Source organism: Amborella trichopoda, chromosome 11, assembly GCF_054954075.1.
Source record: "Amborella trichopoda isolate Santa Cruz 75 chromosome 11, AtrichopodaSantaCruz75HAP2 v2.0, whole genome shotgun sequence".
Classification (NCBI taxonomy): Eukaryota; Viridiplantae; Streptophyta; class Magnoliopsida; order Amborellales; family Amborellaceae; genus Amborella; species Amborella trichopoda.
The window spans coordinates 18,873,048-18,894,859 of NC_142346.1; the positions used below are offsets into that span (position 1 = coordinate 18,873,048).

Consider the following 21,812-nt stretch of genomic DNA (forward strand, 5'->3'; position numbering starts at 1 on the left):
TAATATGTTGTTAAATGCACTATCTCTGATATTTAAAATGTTTTTATTTTTTATGGTCATATATCTCGATATCGAGATGATCAATCAAGGGCTTTTTCAACATTAAAACTACTTTTTTACGATGGATTTTTAAGGTGCATCCGCAGCTACGGGGGTAACGTTGCAACCTTATATAAACTTTTTAAGAACGAGGAAAAGAAAAAGAAGAAAGGCAATACTATTTCTACATATGAGGAAGGCGTTCAACCGCCATCTCTCTCTCATTCATGTTTAAGAAAACAAGTGGTTTGGCAGGTTATCGACGACTAATTCGCCAAGGTCTTACCCTGGCTTGGAATCGAGGAAGAAGACTTTTGTGGCTCTCACCAAACCCTCAAAATTTTCCAATTCATGCTTTGGTGTAAGCCCTAGAACCTCATCTCTGCAACTTGAGACTCTCCATTTCCATTTCTTCCACTCCTATTTCATGCTCTCAATCTCTAAACTACACGGTAAGTTCATTACAATTCTCCTTTCTCCATTTTTTCCCGCCTCTTATGACGAAGAGAGAGAGAGAGAGAGAGTTGATCAACTAATGATATTTTGTCACAGGTCATAACTTCATGTAATTTGAAGCTCCAGGTGCTGGTTTCTTCACTCTTTCTTTGTGCAGCGAGGAGTACCTTGAAGAAAGTCTTTGACCATGGCTGCTTCACTCGTTGAAAGGGCAACCAGTGATATGCTCATTGGTCCTGACTGGGGGATGAACATTGAGATCTGTGACATCATCAATATGGATCCTGGGTATTATACTTGTCGTTGTTTTACATGACTTTTTGAGTTGGTGGATTTTATGCCCGAGCAATTATGTTTATCTTTAGTGCTTTTTTTTTTTTTTTCCTTTTCCCTGGTGTTTTTCTGAACTGTCAATGCTTAATTGCTTTTCCACACTTTGACCGTCTTGGTTAATTTTATTCTACTTGTTGTATGAAGCCTGTCTATTTGCTTCGTTCAATTGTACCGAGAAGTAATGCCATCAGCGGGTATGGTGTCAGGGTTTTATATATGGTGTCAGGGTTTTCTATTTTATTGGTTAGCCCGGCCTGAAAGATTATTAATAATGTTGAAGATGGCACATCATGATTGCAATTGCGCATTTCTAAGGAGATTATATGTACTGGATGGGTCTTTCTTTGGGTGTATGTTGTGCTGGGTTGGCCACCACAAATTTGTATTCATGCTCCAGGAAATGTGAAAATGATTAGTTTATCCAAAAAAGTGAAGCTGGTTATGCATGATCTTGTACTAGTTCAAAACATCAGAACTACCTTCTACAGTGTTGAAGCATAATGTAAGCTGAAAAGGTTTCGATTGAAGGCTGACACACTTTTTGGTGTTTTTTTTTTTGTAATTATAAATATTAGTTGCTTTGATGACTTGTGTTGGTACATGAAACTTTATATAAGAAGTGAGCAATGATCAATGTTTTGATTATCTAGCCCAAGGGCAAGCATGCAAACACACACAATTGGCCTGTTGGAGAAATTTTTTTTTCTTGCTATCATGCTTTCTGATTTGGATATATGGTGTCATTATGACACTTGCTACCAATGCCTTCACATTTTTGGCATTCTACCTTTGTGTTTGGGTCTTCCACACAAACAAGATAAAATGATTAGGGGCTATCTGAATGAAATATTAAGTGTCAACAGGGGATCCCTAGGTTTCACAACTTTAAAACTACTGTATCTTGTCATCGTAATATGCATGTAATTCATTTTAAACCACTTTATTTATTTTATTCGATCCTAATCCCTTTTGCCTTATTTTGTACTCTGTTGTTGCCTAGAACTAAGGTATTTCAGTTTTGTAGGCAACAATAGAGTAGAGTTGCCTATAAAACTGAAATCCCTTAGTTCTAGGCATCCAGTCCAATGGATGTTTTATCTAATGAACATTTGCGTTTGTGGTCACCTGGAATAATTTGTTGGAGCACTATATTCTGTGCCCAATCTTCAATATTTTTTTGTTTATAGCTGGAAACAATCTACATCACATGGTGGCCTACTGTCTCTTCCACTTTCATGCAAATGGCAATAATCAGGGTGCTGCAGGGTATGGTATTTTGCAAAGAATTAAACAAGGTAAAGCAAATCAGAGTCACCTGGGGGACTTCCCTTTGCATGACCACACACTTTGAAAATAAGTAGTTGAGACACCATAATATATTGATGGGAAATGGCTAAAGATTCGTGTCCCCATTATAATCGTTCTTCTTCTCGTATTTGCCAGTGTATGCTTCTTGAAATTGCGTTTGAAATCCTCTTAAACTCCTTCTCTGCACCTCACCATTAAGATATTTGTCAGGGGCAACCTAAGGAAAACTCTTTTGTAGTATGAAGATAGGGGTTGCCATATTTCTCTACACAACACTACAATTATTTGTCGTTTACAACACTAAAATTTACATCCTCCTCAAATTCCCATAGTACGCCATGCGTTTGAGTTTTGATACTTGCTAGACTCTAAAACTCGTGGCCATCTTGAACAAATTCACCTTTTTTCCCATTCTCCTTTCTCAAAGAGCATCTCCACAACCAGTTGGATTTGATACTTATATCTCTTTTTTTTTTTATATGTGTTTGATACTTATATCTCTTTGCGTTGAGCTTTCTCCCACTGGTCTTGCTGGTTATGTTGTCCTCATCCCCTCCTCTCGAGGAGTCTATCGGCAGCTTTTCTGATGTCTTGACTATCTTGATAGGCATCCAAGAAAGGGAAATTGATGGATTAGATGGTTTGGAAAATTGGCATTTATGAGGGTAATTCCTTCTTCAATGCCATTTTTTCCCATCCTTTTATTACTGATTCCCATTAATGATTTTCTTGGTTGGTTGATGCGTGAAGAGAGGCCAAACACTGAAGCATAACGTTGCTGCTTTAGATAACATCTGGCATACTCTCAAAACCCACCATTGAATGGATAATTAGATAGCATTCCACAGGATTGATAGGTTTATGGTATCTAACATCGTCTACCCGATTCTCTTATCTAGAGTGTCTCCCATTTAGCTTGAAATAGAGCTTCTGGCCTCCTGGGGAACTAATAATACTCGGGAGCTTCTCTGGAAAATCTTAAAAATCAGCAAGGTAAATTCAGTCCCATCCAAAATCTTCCCAATCAAACCACACTTTGCAAAGGAAGTGCTTTTTGTGAAAGGTCATCCAAGAGATGCATTATTTATTCTTCTGGGGGTATAATGTATCACAGAAACTCAAAATTTAACTCGGTGTGTCCTCATTATTTGAGTAGGAGTGACTAAAGTGAGTTTTCGTATTCTATAAATGTATCTGTTCATTATTCTTTCTGGTGGTTTGCAGGCAGTTGTGCTTGTTAGTTGTTAGTCACACAATCATTACCGAATGGTAGTGCTCAATGTTGGACAGTATGATCCATCCATGATTTTCTTACTATTTCCTCCATTATGATATGGTTATCTTCCTATATCTCTATATGGTATCAGATCGATACATTTCTTGTCGTGTCTCTTATTTAGTCAAATTTTCTGTTCCTGATGTGAATTGACCTCTAGCTGAAATTATGTATCTTTTGTCATTAATTGCATGTTGAGCAGCCAAACCAAGGATGCCATGAAAACAGTTAAGAAGCGTCTTGGAAGTAAAAATCCCAAAATACAACTTCTCGTGCTCACTGTGAGTATACAAATCTCAAAATTTACTGTAAGTCATTCATCTAAATAGAAGAAGCTCACTTACAATTGAACGACATAATTAGTAACATTTTTGTTCTGTTGTTCTTGGAGCTTACCGAATTTCATTGCTGGTTACTGCCTTGCTATTCTTCCTTTTATTGTTGAGTGCAGAATAAAATATGTGATCAGTTCAGAATCTGTGATAGTTCAAATTATCTGATCTCATTGTTGTAACTACTCCAATCCTTGTCATTTGAAGCGCGCGTATCTCATGTGGATCTTAGGAAGCAAGGATCTCAGAGGATGATATGATTATGATAATCAGATCATTATACAAATGACCTATTTTGTGTGCATTTTATCCAGAAACGTTTTCATAACACTGTGGCTGCTGTTCATATGACTGCTACTACCTCAAAAACCTCTCTTGGGATGGATTGAGGACCTAAAACTCTCCAAATCAGTCCTCTTGATCATCAATCATGATTTGAAAAGGGGGAAAAGAAAACAAAAAAAAGAATTTGGAGCCCTAAATATGTTCCATCTTTAATGCTCTCTGAATTTCCGTCATATACCTTCCTTTTCAGGATTTTGACTGTAATGCGCATTCGAACATCTAATGGTTTACTAAGTCCATGGTTTTATCCCATGATTTGATCCCCATTGACAACACTCTTGTGCCCAAGGGTTGTCATGTTCCCCTTTCATTGTTTTCCTGTATTTATTCTGTAACTATGTCTGGTCATTGGCATGAATAGTTCACCTTTTCGCATAGAATGCTATAGTCTATAAATATCTATATTATTCTGCTTTTGTTTGCCTGAAAGTTGCAATAAATATGTTTAAGTATATCAGGTTAAAAGAGGAGGTATTAAACTGAAAATATTCATGCAACAATTGCTATGAGTTTGTAGTCACTTGTGTCATACCCTTTTCACTGTGTCTTGACACTGATTTCGTACCTGACGTATATTGGCACTTCTGTTGTCACTCCCACTCAGTATCACAAATTTCGCTCTTTGATATCAGAGCCCCGTACCACACTCTTGTCCACACTTGTGAACAAGATGGGGTTCTCATTTGCATATGAACTGGTAAACTTTTTCTGAATACTCATAAGATAGATTTGCATGTTGCTCTCCAGATGCAACCTCAGCATATCTGATGTAACCTAAGATCAGCCACTCACTAATATTGGAGAATGCTCTAAATTCAAATGAGGTTAAATAATTACAGTTTCAGCAGGTAATCATCCACAAAGCGAAATAAGCAACTTCTGTAAATCAACTTGCACTTGAGGAATTTGCTTTATTGAGGTGAGATTTCAAATTCATAATTGGTTGAAATCTGCCCTTAAATAAAATCAGCTAAATAAAATTGATCAAATTTAAAGCTAACTTGCAGCCTGGAGAAAAGAAGAGGGTGTAGAGCAATTTTAAATTAATTCCGAAGGGTTTCTTCCAATGTTGGAAAATTTGCCTGCCTGAATGCCTTGGCGGGCTTCCTAGGCGGCCAGAGGCCTTGGGTGCATTGACTCGGTGTAGTTGGTTGGGATGGGGGACTATGTATCAATATGGATGCCTAGGCTGCCCCCAAAAAATTAGAAGGGCGAAAATGCCATGCCCCCGGTTAGGGGCATTTTTGGTCTTTTTGCTCCCCAAAAATTTGTACTAAAACCATGGGGGGTCATTTTAACCCCCCAAATTCCTTGGGGAACCAATTTCAGCCAAAAACACACTCAAATCCAGATTTCTTGTGAGAAATCCAAGATCGAACAAAAATCCGATGTTTTTGATTTCTTGCAAAATCGAAAGGCATTTACACCCGATCTTATTGGGGCTTGAAGGGGTTGTGAAAAGAGGTTTCTGGCAACCGAAGCACACCCTTTCAAAGCTTGAAGGATTCTGTTTTAATAGTTAGATGTTTTCAAGTTTTGGTGTAGGGTTTTATGACCAATTGTTTATTTCTCATAATATAAATATTATGTTTTTTTGTTTTTGTTTGTGCTATTTGTGATTTATTTGATCTTTAGAATGTTGATTAGTATGGTTTTATGATTTAACTTTGTTTACAAAGGATTAGGATTTGAATCCCAAAATTCATTAAACCTAAAACAAATCAAACATAATTTTCTCTCTAACTTTTCCGTTCATCATATTTGTGCTACTTGTATTTTTTCCAACTGTAGTATATGAATTTGTATAGTTTGGGTGTGTTTTTAAGTTTTGAACCTTTTTACTTGAACTTTGGATTAGGATTTGAAATCTAAAGTTCAATAAACTTAAACCTAAACCAAAATAAACCAAATTCTATATATAACTTTCTCGTTCTTTATTATTTTATTTATTTTTTTATGATTTTTTACGACTTCAGAATCTAGATTGGTATGGTTTGATTGTGTTTATAATGTTGTTTCTATAATTTGTGAATTTTTTGTGATTTTACAATATGGATTGTAAATACTCTGAAACTTTGAACATATCATCAGCTTCAGATGCATCTGGTGGTGGAAAGGACCTTGATATAGCTAGCAATTATGAGTTCATCATGCTTGTTTGAAACATTGGATGTTCTTTGTACAAAGAGTTGAAACTGAAATATTTTTTTCATTTTATGAGTTGTGATGATTTCTATATGTGATTTTCTTTAGTGTTTTACTATTTGATGCAATTTGTGATTTATGAATGTATGGGTTTACTGTTGGGTTTCTTTCTTTTGAAATTTGGTATTTTAACTCGTATCCAGGGGGGTTCAATATCTAAACAAACCATAAAGAAAAAGAATTTTGATAATTGGGTGCCCATGTCTTTGGGTGCCCGGCCACCTAGGCGCGGCTTGCGAGTTTTTTAACCTTGGTTTCCACAATTAGTTCTAGGGTTTTGAAGTTAATTGGGTGTATAAATTAGGGGTTTTACTGTTGTGAGGGCATTGAGGTTGAGGATCTCAGCATGGATGGTTTTGGTTAATTCTGAAGACCTAGAGCTTTTTTTCTTCTTTAGGGTTTTGATGGATTCTTTAGATATGATTTTTTTCTGTTTGGAGGTTATAATAGAGCAAAAAAAACGTAAGGAAAGAAAGAAGAAGGGAGAAGAAGGGGAAAGGAAAAGAAAAGAAGTAAAGATGGGGGGAAGATGACAAATAAAGAACATAGGGAAAGAAAAAGGAAGAAATGAGAGGAAGAGAGTACAGGGAAATAAAAGAGAAAGAAATTGAAGAATACTTTGGAATGAAGGGACCGAGGTGCTACCATGCCTTCTCTATGACCAGTCAAAGAATTTAGGTGGCCCTTTCTAGGTTTACTTTTGTTTTTTTCTCCAAGTTCCCAAAATAAAGAATCCCAAAGGGTCTTGATGTCCCCTTCTCCCTTTTTTGCACAATTTTAACTTAAACAAAATGACATAACTGCCCCTAATTAAAAGAAAATAATAAAGGATGAAACTCCCCCTGAATTCTCAACAGATCCAAAAGACATAAATACCCTTAATTAACTAAGACATTTTAAAAGATCAAATGACCTCGGTTTTCACTTTCAATTTTTTTGATGTCCTCGTGAATAAAAGAATTAGGGCTCCTATTTTTTTCTTCTCTTTAAAACAAATAATATGAGATCTATGAGATTTCAAAAGTGCATATGATCAGATGCATATTGGAGGTCCTAACTGTTCCATGCGTATTTATGTTTATCAATGCAAACTGTGAAATAGAAGGGAAAGACATCTTTTATACATGCTTCCTAGTTTAGTTTGCTGCGTCTGTCAAGTAATCTTAAATCTCTATACATATGGAGTTTCTTCCTTCATAGTTGCTAATGCACTATGCACATCCAAATAATTAATCAAGATTGATTACAAAACTACTGATATCAGTGAATTGGATATTATACATCCATGGAAATTGAACACATCCTCTTACCAGATTGATTACAAAACCACTGATATCAGTGAATTGGATTTTATACATCCATGGAAATTGAACATCCTCTTACCAGTGTTGTATGTGGTTTAGTTAGATCCTTTCAAATCTGTGTTGTATGTAATGCTCTGGAACTTCTGGCTATATCAATTCTTATGGATCATTTCAGTTGTGCAGACTGCTGACAAGTAGCTGTCTTGGTATCTCAAGTTCCTTGAAGTTTATACCGTTGTTCATGGAATTTACTAATGCAGGTGTTAGAGACTATGACCAAAAACTGTGGGGACAGCGTTCTTGTACAAATCATTGAGCGTGATATTTTGCATGAAATGGTTAAAATTGTGAAGAAAAAGGTCCGTGGCTAAGCTCTATGGCATTTGGGATATCGATTGTTTGCTGTCACAGTTTTGTAAATGAAACACTTTTCTTGTGATGGCTTGTGATTTTTTCTTGGGCAGCCTGACTTAAATGTGAGGGAAAAAATATTGGTTCTTCTAGACGCTTGGCAGGAAGCATTTGGGGGACCTTCAGGAAAATATCCTCAGTTCTATGCTGCTTATCAGGAATTAAAGGTACTAAGTGGTTGATTTTTTAATATTTGTATGGTTTCACGATGTGTAATCTATTGAAGTACTTATCTTTTTGGTAATTACTCCAATACTTCATTTTCATCATCTGCTTCTATAAACTATAGCACCGGATTCACTTTCTTTCTTTTATGTTTCTCATGCCGTGGCCTTTCTTGTCAGTTTGTGCTTCAGGGAGAATATTTTCATTTGGAAATTATGCTTTCACCCCTGTCACTGCCTCAATACATCTGCCTTTGTTCTTTCTGCCCGTTACCATAGAAAGTCCAATACATAATAATTTGGAATTGGCTGACAGATTGTTGGAAATGGTCCTTGAATCAATATTTGCATGAGCATGTGCGCTTAACTTGTTCATGCTTCATGAGGAAAGCCTTCGTGATTTGAGTTGAAAACCTTGACACAATTTAGGCCAAAAGAGAGTGATACTATACTTCTGGTGACTCCTCATACTTTTACTTTCCTACTGCCGATCACCGTGATTATTTAGTTACAGTGGAATCAACATTATGCATCAAAAGTTTGGCTATTTTGGTCGCCGGCATTGCCTAAACTGGATGGAGTTTCTGCAACATTTGTCTAAACCTATTCTCTCCTGGATGTAAATATTTTCTTGTCATTATTCTCTTCTGTATGATGTACCTGTCTGGATATGTTCGTTTTCATCTGCTATATCTTGTCAGGGTTATCATTATCATTTCTCTAGCTGACGCAGTCATTATGAATTCCAGATCGTTGGTACTCACTTTACCGTGGCAGTCTGGCAGACTGCTTCATCCTCTGTACTTGTGGTGTACCTGGTGTCCATCCCCCTTGCCTTGCTTGTGTTGGCAAAATATTGTGTTGCCAGTAGATAAGTTCTGATGGTGACCATGATTTAGTCCTTCCTGGGGTGTTCCTTTCTTGCTTTGCTTACATCATAAGTTGTTTATCGGGGCTATGCTTCTGCTGTTAGTGTTCACACTCTCCTTTGGTCTCCTCCTTTAATTGGGGTGGCCCTTGATGAGGTTTCATAGTCCAAGTAATTGTGACTCTGAAGCTAAGCATGCTTATTTCATTCATGACACTACACCTTATTTAATTCCCCCTTACTGAAGGCTGTTCTTGTGTTGGGTTTAATCTTTATCATACAATAAGAGCACCTCAACCATAGTATCAACCTCTTCTGATCATAAGTTCTTTATCTGGTCATAAGTTCCTTATCTTCTACCCTGCTCCTCTTACGTCAAAGAAAACTATTTGTTAAAAGTAACCAACCCAGCCCACAACCAAGAGCCACCAAAAGAAGCATTTGCATGTCGCTAGATAAGGGCTCATTTGTTCTTATCTCTCTCTCTTCTTGGGGTTTGGAAGTAATTATCCTGTTAGCATGATAGAATCATCTCCTTGCTGATCAACTCAAACTGAGACTAAAAATTAGCTATGGAATTTAGGACAACCTGGAACTCCATTTGTTTCTCCAGCCTGATAAGTTCATTCACTTGCTTTCCTTCATTTTATCATTCTTCCATTGCTATGCATATAGATAAGATCATAGTTGTTGGGGTCGGAGCAGGAATGGAATTGGGAGCAGGGGATCATGAAAGATTAGAAGTTCCCTATGGTTGTGAGCACCTCCCATACAATACATATGTTAGGGATCTTGATCCCAACCTTTTGTGGATCTCGATCCCTACCTTCTGGGATCTTGATCCAACCTTTTAGGGATCTTGCCCCTAACATTAAAGGGTATATATGCTCGTGGACTATATATAGTATTTAGAGTAGGGATCTCTTTATTTATAACCAGCATGCAATACCGCTATATTGAAAGTATAGTTTCATGGCTTGCTATAAATAAAAATAATCATTAGTTTGGTCATTGTATTGGTCTTTAAGGTGGGGATTTAGATTCTAAAAGAAAGGAGGAGAAGAGGGAAGAGGAGGGAAGGGGGGGGGGGGGGAGATGAAGATCCCAAAATTAAAAATGAGATCCCTCAAAGATCCTTTTCCGCTGCATTGGAGCGAGATTCCATAGCAGGATTTTCGCCTAGGATGGGACTTGGGCCATAGCTACTATGGATTGGATTGGTGGTACCTTGTAGCTTCTTGGTTCCAACCATATTAATGCTCATGAGATGTTCTTCCTAGTAATTCCCTTGGGACCAAACAAGGCTCTCTCCCTTGTTTTTCCTTCTTTTTGATAATAGTCAGCATGTATACTTATGATGTATTAGGACTTACAAAAGCACCATGTATGTGTAGGTTTTCAAAATGGAAACCCACAATTGGGTGCTCAGACATAATTAAAGAGGCTGTGGTTCATGTGAGGTGAAGGAAGGGGTGGGGTATGGGCAAGAAAGAGGACTAGAGACACCAAGAAGGGCTTTCTCATCCCAAATATCTTGCTTTTCATTATTTCGTTCTTATCAGTAGTCAATGGAACATTGTGGTCAACTTTTTGAATGCTTTTATCAGTGGAAGGTTTTAACCTGCTAATTGAATTCCAGAAAGTGCTTCCAATGATATTTCTGCGGCCATCTTCAAGAAACCGCTTTTATTTCCAGTTTTCAAGTAAAAGGTTGATTTTCATTTCTGTGAATTCCTAATAATGTCTCGTTTTTGTTGTGGGGAGGAGAGGAAAAAGAAAAAAAGGGTGGGGAACGGGGTGGGGGAGGGCAAATTAAGGAAATTTCTGAGTTTTATTGTCCATGCACACCATTCTACTCCATTCTACTTTATCAGCAACAGTTACAGCATGCGAGGTATGCTTAGGTGGCTCCCTTCTATTCACGTCTTGTTTTGGTTTTGACAAGTCACTCATGATCTGTCTTGTTGTAGGTATATAATTTTCTACCCGGGCCTCTCTCTACTTTAATGTCAAAACATTCACATAGACATGCATATGTGCATGCACATGCACATGCTCACCATATCACATTGACATATGCAGTCATGTAATCTGTATTGCAGCTCAAATTACATGATTTGTAAGATCTTCGTGGATGTTTATGGCAGCAACAGGCTCCAAAGCCTCATGTTCTACTATTGACACTCATATTTGCAATATACCGACCTCTGAGTCATCTTCCCCAGAACATATGATAGTCCATGATATAAGGGCCAGTTTGGATTGCCTCTGCAATTAACTGCAGACACTGCCCGGTTCTGAATGGGGAAGAAACTAGCTTTAATGTTCAACCCCATCTCAATAAGTTCAATGTTACTTAATAAAGGATACCAAATTACTCTAGCAATTTCCACTACACCATATACTTTAAAAATGAGGCCCACACATGTAAGTCCGGCATATCAGCTACTTATACAAGATGCTTATCCGAAATCCAAACAGGGCCTAGAAGTTGAGACAATGGGTCGCTCTGTTGCATTCCGCTCTCATCTGCCAAAAAATGGCCTCAATCTTTGTGTAGCCTGTGTCTTTGCTTTGTTATTGGTGGTTTGGAATGAAACATAGTTGTCATGTGCTCGTACATTCCTGGGAGTGGGAGCTGGCTCCGGTCCACAAAAGCGTGGATTGCTGGAAGCTCGGTGTGGTTAGGATGTTCGTCCATACGATCTTATATCATGGGATCATGATCCTTATCACAGGGATGTGCGATTCCATGAGTAAGGAGTTACACTAGTAAGTTTTAAGGGATCGCTAATGATGCGTTGGTTTACAGTACCATTGGGTACAAACCTTAATTAGTGCATATAAAAAGCATCATATGCACTGCATCATACACTTGAGAACCGTGGTTCAAACCTAGCTGGAAATGTGGGATCAAGGTTCCAGAGCGGGTCCATGACCTTTCCTACAAGGTTCCAGCAACCATAGAATGAAAGAAATGCTTGCATTTTCTGAGCATTAAGACAGCCCACACACTCCCTTCTCGAGCGCATCAAAACTGTTACAATCTTTTGGTCTAAGAGATTGCCACTGTGCAGCAACTTGGGCTCCTCCATTTCCGTTCTAATTTGGAAATACATCTTGTATCTCACCATTAGACCTTCACCCTCTTGGATTACCCTGGGTTCCCCTACCCTGGGGAACCCTGAGGCTCAATGTCGGCGGTTGCTCCCTCAGAACACAGGTCACTCGTGGTATGGAGGAAACCTCAATGACCATATCATCAAGATCTTGTCCTTTTTAAGGTTCATTGGACACCATACTCTACCAGGGCTGAAACAGTAGCTATCCTAGAAGGCATTAAATGCACCCTTGGCACCATGAAGTCTTGAACAACATAGAATACCTAACAGTGGAAGTGTATTTGAGGAACTCGATCTTATGGGCTATGAAAAGGCTCAACCCCTTTGGAGACTAGCTCACTTCTTTGGCCACACATATACCCTTTGCAGGGTAGCCGAGGTCACTTTCATATTTCTACTGCCTCTCTTTCACCTTCTCTCTCTTCGCTTATATTTCTCCTCATCTTTTTCTCTCTGCATCTCTCTGTTTTCTACCCAATCCCCATATCTCACTGGCCCACCATGATTTCTTGGTTTTGTTGCAGTCTACAATTTGTGGCTGCTGCTTTTGTCTCTCCTGTTTTCTTGGTTTTTAATTTCTTAGAGACCTTTTTTGTATTTGAGCATGGCTTTTGTGGCTTGCCCAACTTTATATTATAGAAATCAGTCAATCTTTTCTCTCCCATAAAAGAAAAAGAAAAAGAAAAAGCAATGAATTACTTGATTGCCTTGTAGGCAGTGCGCAATGAATATTGATCAGTAAAATACTATGTAATAAAACACTACCTTTGAATTGCAATTGTTTGAAATATACTGCTGTAAGAGGACTGAGCAGATTCCTCATCATATATCATGCTCCTCGTTTCCAAACTGAACAAATTAGGTTGTTTTACTGATATGCGGTATTTTAAGGTTAGTCTTCCTTGACATGGCAACCATGGATCTTGACATATTTAGCCCTCCCCATGGAAAGAAACGAAAGAACTAAAAATCTATTTGAATTAACGATAGAAGCTTACAAGCCAAGCTTCAATAGCTTTCTAAAACACTAGACTCAAAAAACTGATGATGTGGACCAAACTTTAACTTAAAGACTCCAAATTAAAATAACAATAAAATTACCTAACACGTCCATTACTTTCTTTCCCAATTCCATTACTCTCCTAATTCCATTACTTTCTCTCCTAATTCCATTACTTTCTCTCCTAATTCCATTACTTTCTCTCTTAACTTCCTATTTTCTCTCCTAATTCCATTACTTTCTCTCCTAATTCCATTACTTACTCTCCTAATTCCATTACTTTCTTTCTTAACTTCCTATTTTCTCTCCTAATTCCATTACTTTAAAAACAATTCCTTTCAAACTTCATCTCCATGAACTTCCCACAAAATTAAGATACCCACCTTGAAAATTGGCTCTCAACTTCCTCTCTTCCTTTTTAATTCTCAAAAAAAAAAAAAAAAAATTTTCCTCTGGAATTCTGGCCTCTCTCTTTCCATAGATATCATGTACCTCTGTTGTTTTTCTTTGTTTTTTCAGCATTCCATGCAGCTTCTCTTCCATGTCTAACTCTCCTCTTTTTATGGAACCCCATGTACTAAGAGAATCCTAACAAATCTACAAAGGCTTCATGTTAATCCTAAGAAAGTAGAACTTTGCGAAATTGCTATCTTTGCCCACAATAATAAATAGAATCCGTTCCATTCCCTCGATACTATTAATTCCCAAATAGGACAAAAAAAAAAGTATGAGTCCATTCATGTTCCTATGTTTCTCAAAGTGCTGATTGTCATCATGCTGCACGAGACGGCTCCCATCATATGCGATGGGCTCAACGCCCATTTCTTTAGACAAGAAGAGGATGAATTAAAAGATGATACTTGTCTTATAGTAAAATTGACGACTTCAAGTTCTCTGTGTTATGGAATCAGGGAATTCTGTCTAGGTACTAAAGAACAATATGGTTAATAACTTGGAGTTCCCTAGCCTGCAGTAGTTGCTAGTGATTGTTTTCCATTTGCAAATGAAAATAATTAACAAGGGGATGCCATGCCAATGGATCTCACGACATGTATTTTCCTTGCAGGAGCGTGTTTTATGCTCACTTGTAACATTTTTATAGGGGATTTATTGATTGTCTAAAATATTAGAACTTCCGTTGTTCTTTAGTAATGAAATTCTTGTTTTGTTGCTTGATGGCACTTCTTTTTCTTGTGCATGAACTTATATTTTTATTCCTCCATCCTATCTGGTACTAGAGTATTGCGGTATTTGGAAATGAGTATAAGGTATAAGGTTAAAACTGATGTAACAAGAACATCGTCTCTTTAAATTACAGAATGCTGGAGTGGAATACCCACCTCGCATGGCAAATGCAGGACCCCTTTTTACTCCCCTCCAAAACCATCCTCGGGTTACCTTGCTGCATTCTTCTGGTGGAGAAATGTTTGAAGGCGGAGTTATTGGTACAGGTCTTCAGTCTGATGCTTCTGATATCAGGTAGCATTTAATTTAAAGGCATGTTATCGAGTTTACTTAATGAATATTTTTCTAACTCTTCACGGGGAAGTGCTAACATGCACTAACATGATTTTTATAGTTTGTTCTCTGGAACCTTTTCGTCAAGTTGTTTTCTCTTTAAACTTGTTTATCATTTCAAGATGTAACCATTAGATCTTCAATTTCAAAGACTTTTTCTCTGCATCTACAAATTCCCATAGTTGAAGCATATTCTTTTTTGTTTTAAATACTTCCATTAAAGTAAGTGTGCATTAAATTACATCAACATTCTTATTGTTTTTCTACAACATGATTAGATCATAAAGAAATTATTTTCTCATTGCTCATCCAGCATCGGGTTCAGCCTTTGCCTGCAGCCGCACTCAACATGACACTTTATCGTTACAAAGTAGTTGAGGTTGAGTATTGTTGCATCATCTATACAGGGTTGTCATATCCTGTCCTGCCTCAAATTACATTTTATTGATTCACTTTCCTTTACACAGGGCCCTGTTAAAAGTTGGTGGAACACCTTGAAACTCTTCAGCAAAGCCATCATTTCTGTTTTTGTGAATTATAGAATCCTGTGCGGTTAAATAATGTCTTGAAAATCTTCTAACGATAAGAAGGCCAGGTTTTTCACAATAAAGGAGTGAGTAACAAGGAAACAGAGGGCAAGAATGAAAGTGGCTCAGGGTAGAGAGACGTAAGGATAAATTCCTGAGGCGATTTAGGCTGCCTGAAGATCCAAAGGTTGATCAGCTGATGGCTTCAAAGGAGAATGGCGTTTTGACTGTGACTGTGCCTAATTGGAGGTGAAGAAGCCTGAGGTTTAATGCCAGTGGGATTTCTGGTTGTGAGCTATGAAATGTATCCAAAGCCATAAGAAACCAGAATTCATGATTTGAGCAACAGTTAACAAGTTAATGTCCAAGCACTATTGAGGGATAGGTTTTGTTCTGTTCGGAAAATCTGCTGAAGAAGGTTCATATTTAAATGTATATATATAATTAAATATTTCGTTCCTGCTTTTTTTACCCATGTGCGGCGTCCCTCCATTTCTTCCTCCTGATGGCCTCTTCTGCCCACCTCTGCCACCCCATATCAAAACTACATTCATCTTTGAGGACCTTTAGGTCTAACCCCCTCATCTCGCTCCCAATATCGCAACAATTTCTTTGCAACCTTCTAGGTCCCTCACTCTCACTCTTCCAACATCATCCCAGCTTGCATATAGCAAGCAGAGGTCTTTATTCCCAAAACTCATCACCGTAGAGGATCACCACATCGCAGAATAAGGGCACAAACTTCAGTCATCCCTGGTTGGCCATTTTAAACTGCAAAGTAGTGTAACTGGACTTGAGCAAGGCCAAGTTGCCCGAGCTGTACATACAACTCGGGGTTACACAAAAATTTCCAAAAAATTTAAAAAAATGGTAAAAATTCCTCTCTCTCTCTAACCCCCTTTTTCATTCCCCCCTCTCTCCCTCTTTCTCTCTGGCATCTTTCGCAAGCAACCCTCATCCCCTTGTTCTGTCATTCATTGTGACCCCCCCAAAAAACCCTCGTTCCCTCATTCTCATCCACCATGACCCGAGAAACGCAACTAGAAATCCCAACTGGGCACTCTCTCTTTCTATGTTGCTCTCTCTCTAAAACACCACTCATCCATGGTGAGATTCTTCTCCTCTCTCTACGACAGCTCTCTCTCTCTTGCACACCTAGGAGAGAAGGGAATCAATTCATTGAAGATTAGCAGAAACAAGAAGATTGCTTGATTTCCATGTTGACTCCTTCCCATCTCCTCATTCTATTTGTCCCTCTCGATCTAGATTTGACGGAAGTTACCTGGTTTTCTTCATTTTCCTTTTCCTTGAGAGAAGATAGGCGGGAAAGAGAGAGAGTGAGAGGGGAGATAAGATCGAGAGAAAATGGATAGGGCTGTGGGAAATGGCGTCGAAGGCAGGCTGCATGCTTGGGCACGTGGCCAAGCCACCTGTCCCCTCTTCCTTTTTCATCTGTGTTTTTCTTTAGTGTTTTTCACATGTGAACTACTAGGGTGAGTAACTCGGACTGGCCTGAGTAACTCGGCTCGGGTAAGGGCTGAGTCCTTGGCCTGACGTGAACTTTCAAAATACTGCCACAAAGAGATGACCTGCCAGGCTATGTGGGGAAACCTGACCTGGGTTGTCTTAGACTACCCAATGGTGGAGTATTGTTCTCTTTCCCTTTAGAAGGGAGGGCCATCAGAGCCCTACACGGAAAGAACCCTTAGTTCAAAGGAGCATCTATATCCTTGGTCTAGTGGAGCCAGGACATGGGTGGCCTCCATAAATAGGTTTGGCTGGGAGCTGCTGATATCTCCCTACATGCTTGGCACAACGACACCTTCAGATAAATCGGATAAACCTATGGAAAGTTCATCACTGTCCATTTGGAGAGTTCATCACTGTCCATTGGAATTCTTTTTTGAGTTTCTTTCTTCCTATGGGCACCATTCAACTGCTTATTAAAATGTAGACCCATTGCTAATCCCTTCCAAGTGTTTTTGTGAACATCATGTATTACACCCTATCAAAGTGCCAAGGCTGGCCGATGTGACACACATGCATAGGAACGACATCACACCATATATCATCTTTATATGCCTTCGCCATAGAAAAAGAAACAAGGCAGCACTGAGAGACTTTTACCTCTTTGCCTTTCTTGAGCCATGCAATGCGATATGGCTTCGGATGCTGCTGGGTTTTCAGTTTGAGCTTGTCCACTATTTCTTGTGAGACTAATTTCTCACAACTACAGCCATCAATTACAATTGTGCATAACTTGCCACCAACTTTGCATCGGGTCTTAAAAATGCTTGACTGAAGCCAATGTTCACCTAGATCAGCCTTAGGAGTGGTCAGAGCACGGCGGATTACCAAGCTTTCGCCTACCTCGGGCTCAATTGCTTCATGTACCAGCTCAGGCTCTTCATCATAGGTGGGTCCAGAACTGTTCTTAATAAATCCTCTTTCCCGCGTCCTCTGCTAGATTGATTCATGAATCAAGCTGCCTTTGGGGAAATTCACTTGAAAGGTGACCAGTTTGGCCAAACTTGAGGCAAGTTATAGGCTTCGGTGGGGCCTAGAGGGCCGATTGAGAGGGACATAACCACGACGGTCGGAAGTGGGATCCTTGGGAGATTTGTTTACTCCCATTGGTGTTTGAGTCCTCACTTTTGAACACCGCGCTCTTAGAAGAGCCATGGGTGTCAGTGAGCCGTCTAACATTGACTCGATTAAGTTTCGCCTCTACTTTTGACGCTAATCGATAAGCGTCATCAATCTTCTATAGACGGTGCATCTCAACCTCATGTCCAATGGCTAGTCGCAAGGCACTAGCATACCTAGAAATGAGCTGCTTCTCCGTTTCTTGTTTGTCATTTCTTACCATGAGTTGGTAAAACATCTTTGTATATTCCGATAGGCTCTTAGTCTCTTGCTAGATACTATTAAATAATGTGTTACTGCCAAGAACCTCTCCTTCAGCTTTGACGTCATCGTTTTCCAAGAGGCGACCTTAGGCTTTCCTTTTTGAAATCGAAGCTATGGGATTTGATCCCACCTTGCAGAGGCATAGCTACATAATCTAGTGGCTACAACTTCATGCGAAGCTCCTCCGGGGTTTCTTTATAGTCGAAGGACTTTTGACGGCACTAAGCCAATCTAGTAAGGAGAAAGTTTATATAAGGATGCTACCTTATAATGTAGAACTACGGATGCCCCTCAAAAATCCATCGGAAAAGGTAGTTTTAATGCTAAAAAACCCTTTAATTGATCATCTTGACATCGAGATGTATGACTATGAAAAATTAAAAGATTTTAAGTCTCAGAAATAGTGCATTTTACAACATATTATCTACACCATCCATTTTCAAGATTTCCATATGTTTATAGATCTACTTGATTTTAACCATTTTTGAAATTTAAGATTTTATAATTAGATATAAAAATAGATTTTGAGATAATCCTAAGAACATTTTACATCAAAATTATATACCATGATAAATTTGAAGATGCACCTTCCCTCTACACCTACGGATGCATCCGTATGCAAATTGCACCCATCTAGTAATTATTTGAGATGTAGCTCTCCATGGAACTCCGGTATGTGAAGCTTGATAGAGTCTCTATCAAATCTAAATCTGTCCTCAGTCCCCTCGTCACGTCGACACCGTTGCGTGGCGGGATTAACCTCAGACTCGTCGCTAGAAAGAGTCTTGACAAGATTCAAGGACATTTCAAATCATTTAAAAGCTTTTTGTGCGTCAATTGCTCAACTTGGCGATGCAAATCCATCAACTCGTCATTCCCCCATTGCTTCCAAAAAAGTTGCCTCATCCTCCCCGACCTCTAGCCCTTCTTTGTGCCATGAAAGAAGACTATTTTTTTTTTTTTTTTTTTGAGAAAAAAAGACGAGGCTTCTTTCTAGGCTTCGATACCAAATGGTTAGGGAAAAATAATACAACATCTAAAGAGAGAAGAAAAAAAAAAAAACAAAATGAGAGGAAGAGGGAGAAAGATAGTGGGAGAAAGGCTCTTCCACTTAGATTTTCTATTCAAATTTCATTAGTTTCAGTTCAAGATTACGCACAACCACAAATGACACAACGCACCCCCTTTTATACTTGCTTTTACCAAATGGTCAACATTCTTTAAAGCCATAGAATTCCCATAGAAAATGAAAAAAGAAAAAATACAACTTCCTCTCGGGGGTGGTAGCCAGTTGTTGGTTTTTTATCCCAATGGCTTAGAAAAAAGTTTGTGGGTGTGCTCGCGAAGACTTTGTGATTGGTTCCAAAGACTATTAATCATCCTCCATTTTTTCAAATCTACCACAAGTTCCAAACACAGAAGAACCAATACATTGATTCTCTTTGACTTCCCTGGACATTAATGAGCTTAGAAAATACAAAACATAATGGGCACTATGGAATAGAAAAATTCATGTGAAATGACACACGTTGGGATCCCACACTGCCATGTCAACAATAAGTCACAAACTGTCATGGCAATGAGGGCCCATGCTAGCCTATATCATCAATGGAAGATTCGCCATTTAGACCTCCAAAGTAGCAACCTGCCCCTGCAAAGCACACATGCAAAGGCTGAGGCCTTTGTTAAAACTAACTTCACCCATGTCCATTTATTCCATTGAAGGTCTTTTGGCTGTAACCATGTAGTAAGGAAAATAAAAGAAAATGTCCCGCCAATATTTGGCTCCTCAATGAGCTTGTAGAGAACCACTATTGGAGAAGGGAATGTTTGAGATACCTCAAAATGCCAAGTTACATTGGGAAATCTTAAATGCATAAATCACCCGGAACTAGAAGTGCTCAGTCAAAAATCACCCTCCCAATTCTCAATAAGAAATTGAACTGGTTATGATGGACCATCTTTACCATTTTTCATGATAATTATAATTTAAATCACCAACCCATAAATTCATAAATAATCATCCTAGAGTTTTTCAAGTTTGAATATTCAGGTATTTGATTATTGATAACTGGGGATCCTTAGTTAATTGTCCTTGTCGTCGTCGTCGTCGTCGTTGTCATCATCATCATCAGTAAATGCAAATTCACGTCCTCTTCATTTTCAATCTAGTTCACGGATTCAATCTTGTACCTAACGAGTCTTCCTCCTCTAGTCATCTTTGGTTTAATTGACTGGTGTGTTGATGGTATGCAGGATGATGTGATCTACAAGTGGGGCTCATCTTTGTCACAATTGTTGCTAGTATGCAAATATTTTAATTAGTCATTTAAAATATTTGTGTTTTGTTAAATAAGGAAAACACAAGATTGGCTTATGGAGTGCCTCTTCACATCTTTAAATTTTATTGGACAATGAAGAGATTATTCAATCAAATTATACTCTAGTTGGTCCCTGTTCTTCATGTAGACGCATTAAATAAAACTCCGATTTCTTTCATGGCCTTCAGGACTTGCATTTTTATGAAAAATGTGGATTATAAAACGCAGAGTTTGTGAGAAATCATTGCTGAATTGAGCCCACAATATAGTTTCCAAAGTGCATTAAAATAGAAAAGGTATAAGGAGAATGTATTACAAAAAACCTGTAATGGCCTGGTCTTTATTGAAAAAATTAAGTGCATGAATGAAACATATGTTTGAAAGGAATTTAAATTTTGGGTAGGACAACATCTCTTTTCCACTGGATTCACAAATTCTTCTCTTGTCACATTGTTATTCATAAGACATATAGAGTGACGGTTTTAATGATTGCCTCAAGTCCGGTTAGAATCTTAAAGAAAAAACGAAAGAAGTTGAATTTGATCGCCAAAGCTGTCGAGGTTGAGATTGCCCAAGGGGGTTGATGATCTGCAAATTCATATGGAAGAGTGTTGGACTAGTGTTTCGCTTAGGCGAAGTTGTCGAACCTGAATTCGTCACCCTCTTTAGCTGATGTGAAGTAAAATTGGAACCTTGGTAACCATTGTCTACCTGTGTTGAAGGTTCATATTATTGGGGTCGTGGCCTTGACCATAGTTATCGGGATTGCCTACTTTGGTAGGTGATCCCTTCTAGGATCTCGATTCATTGCTCCTGGAATGGATCTTTAAGGGATCTCGATTTTTAAAATTTGAGATCATGATTTCTGTTGTTAGGGATCTCCATCCCAACCTTAGGGACCAAGACACCAATCAACCTAATGATTTTCTTTGTTTATAGTCAGCTAGCTTCACAACTATACTTTAATTATAGTTGCATTGCTTACTTATTATAAATAATGAGTTCACTAATTTAAAGAATATACATAATCCTAGATTATCATGCACTTTGTTGATAGCTAGATCCCCAAAAAGTGGGGATCATGATCCCAAAAGGTCAGGATCAAGATCTCCAAATGGTTGGAATTTCTATCCCTAGCAATTAGGGATCTCGATCCCAAATATGTGCATTGTGCGGACAGCATTCCCAACCATAGGGGATCTAGCATTTCACCATCCCCAGCTCCCTATCTTGATCCTGGTACCATTCGTGCTCCTGATCTTTACAACTATGGCCTTGATATGAAGATTTTATGTGGTTCTTGGTCACAGTGGGAGTAATCTGGAACACGACTTGTCGGATTTGTGCGAACTAGGATCCAGAGTTGGTATCCA

At 38.5% G+C, this 21,812-nt stretch overlaps 1 protein-coding gene across 5 annotated transcripts in view; it reads left to right on the forward strand.

The window, feature by feature from the left end:
* Positions 1-290: 290 nt before the first annotated feature.
* LOC18444910 (TOM1-like protein 3) overlaps positions 291-21,812 on the forward strand; it is a 51,143-nt gene continuing 29,621 nt past the window's right edge. Inside the window, exons 1-7 of one of the 5 annotated variants that reach the window (XM_088851557.1) lie at positions 291-491; positions 592-783; positions 3,615-3,693; positions 7,859-7,957; positions 8,063-8,176; positions 14,482-14,642; positions 15,149-15,590. In XM_088851557.1, coding sequence (XP_088707683.1) covers positions 683-783; positions 3,615-3,693; positions 7,859-7,957; positions 8,063-8,176; positions 14,482-14,642; positions 15,149-15,179 — 585 coding nt within the window. In that variant the 5' untranslated portion in view covers positions 291-491; positions 592-682 and the 3' untranslated portion in view covers positions 15,180-15,590. Of the gene's footprint in view, positions 492-591; positions 784-3,614; positions 3,694-7,858; positions 7,958-8,062; positions 8,177-14,481; positions 14,643-15,148; positions 15,591-21,812 lie in introns of those variants that run through there. The other 4 variants (XM_006855064.4, XM_020673958.2, XM_088851554.1 and 1 more) reach the window with 4 other exon arrangements.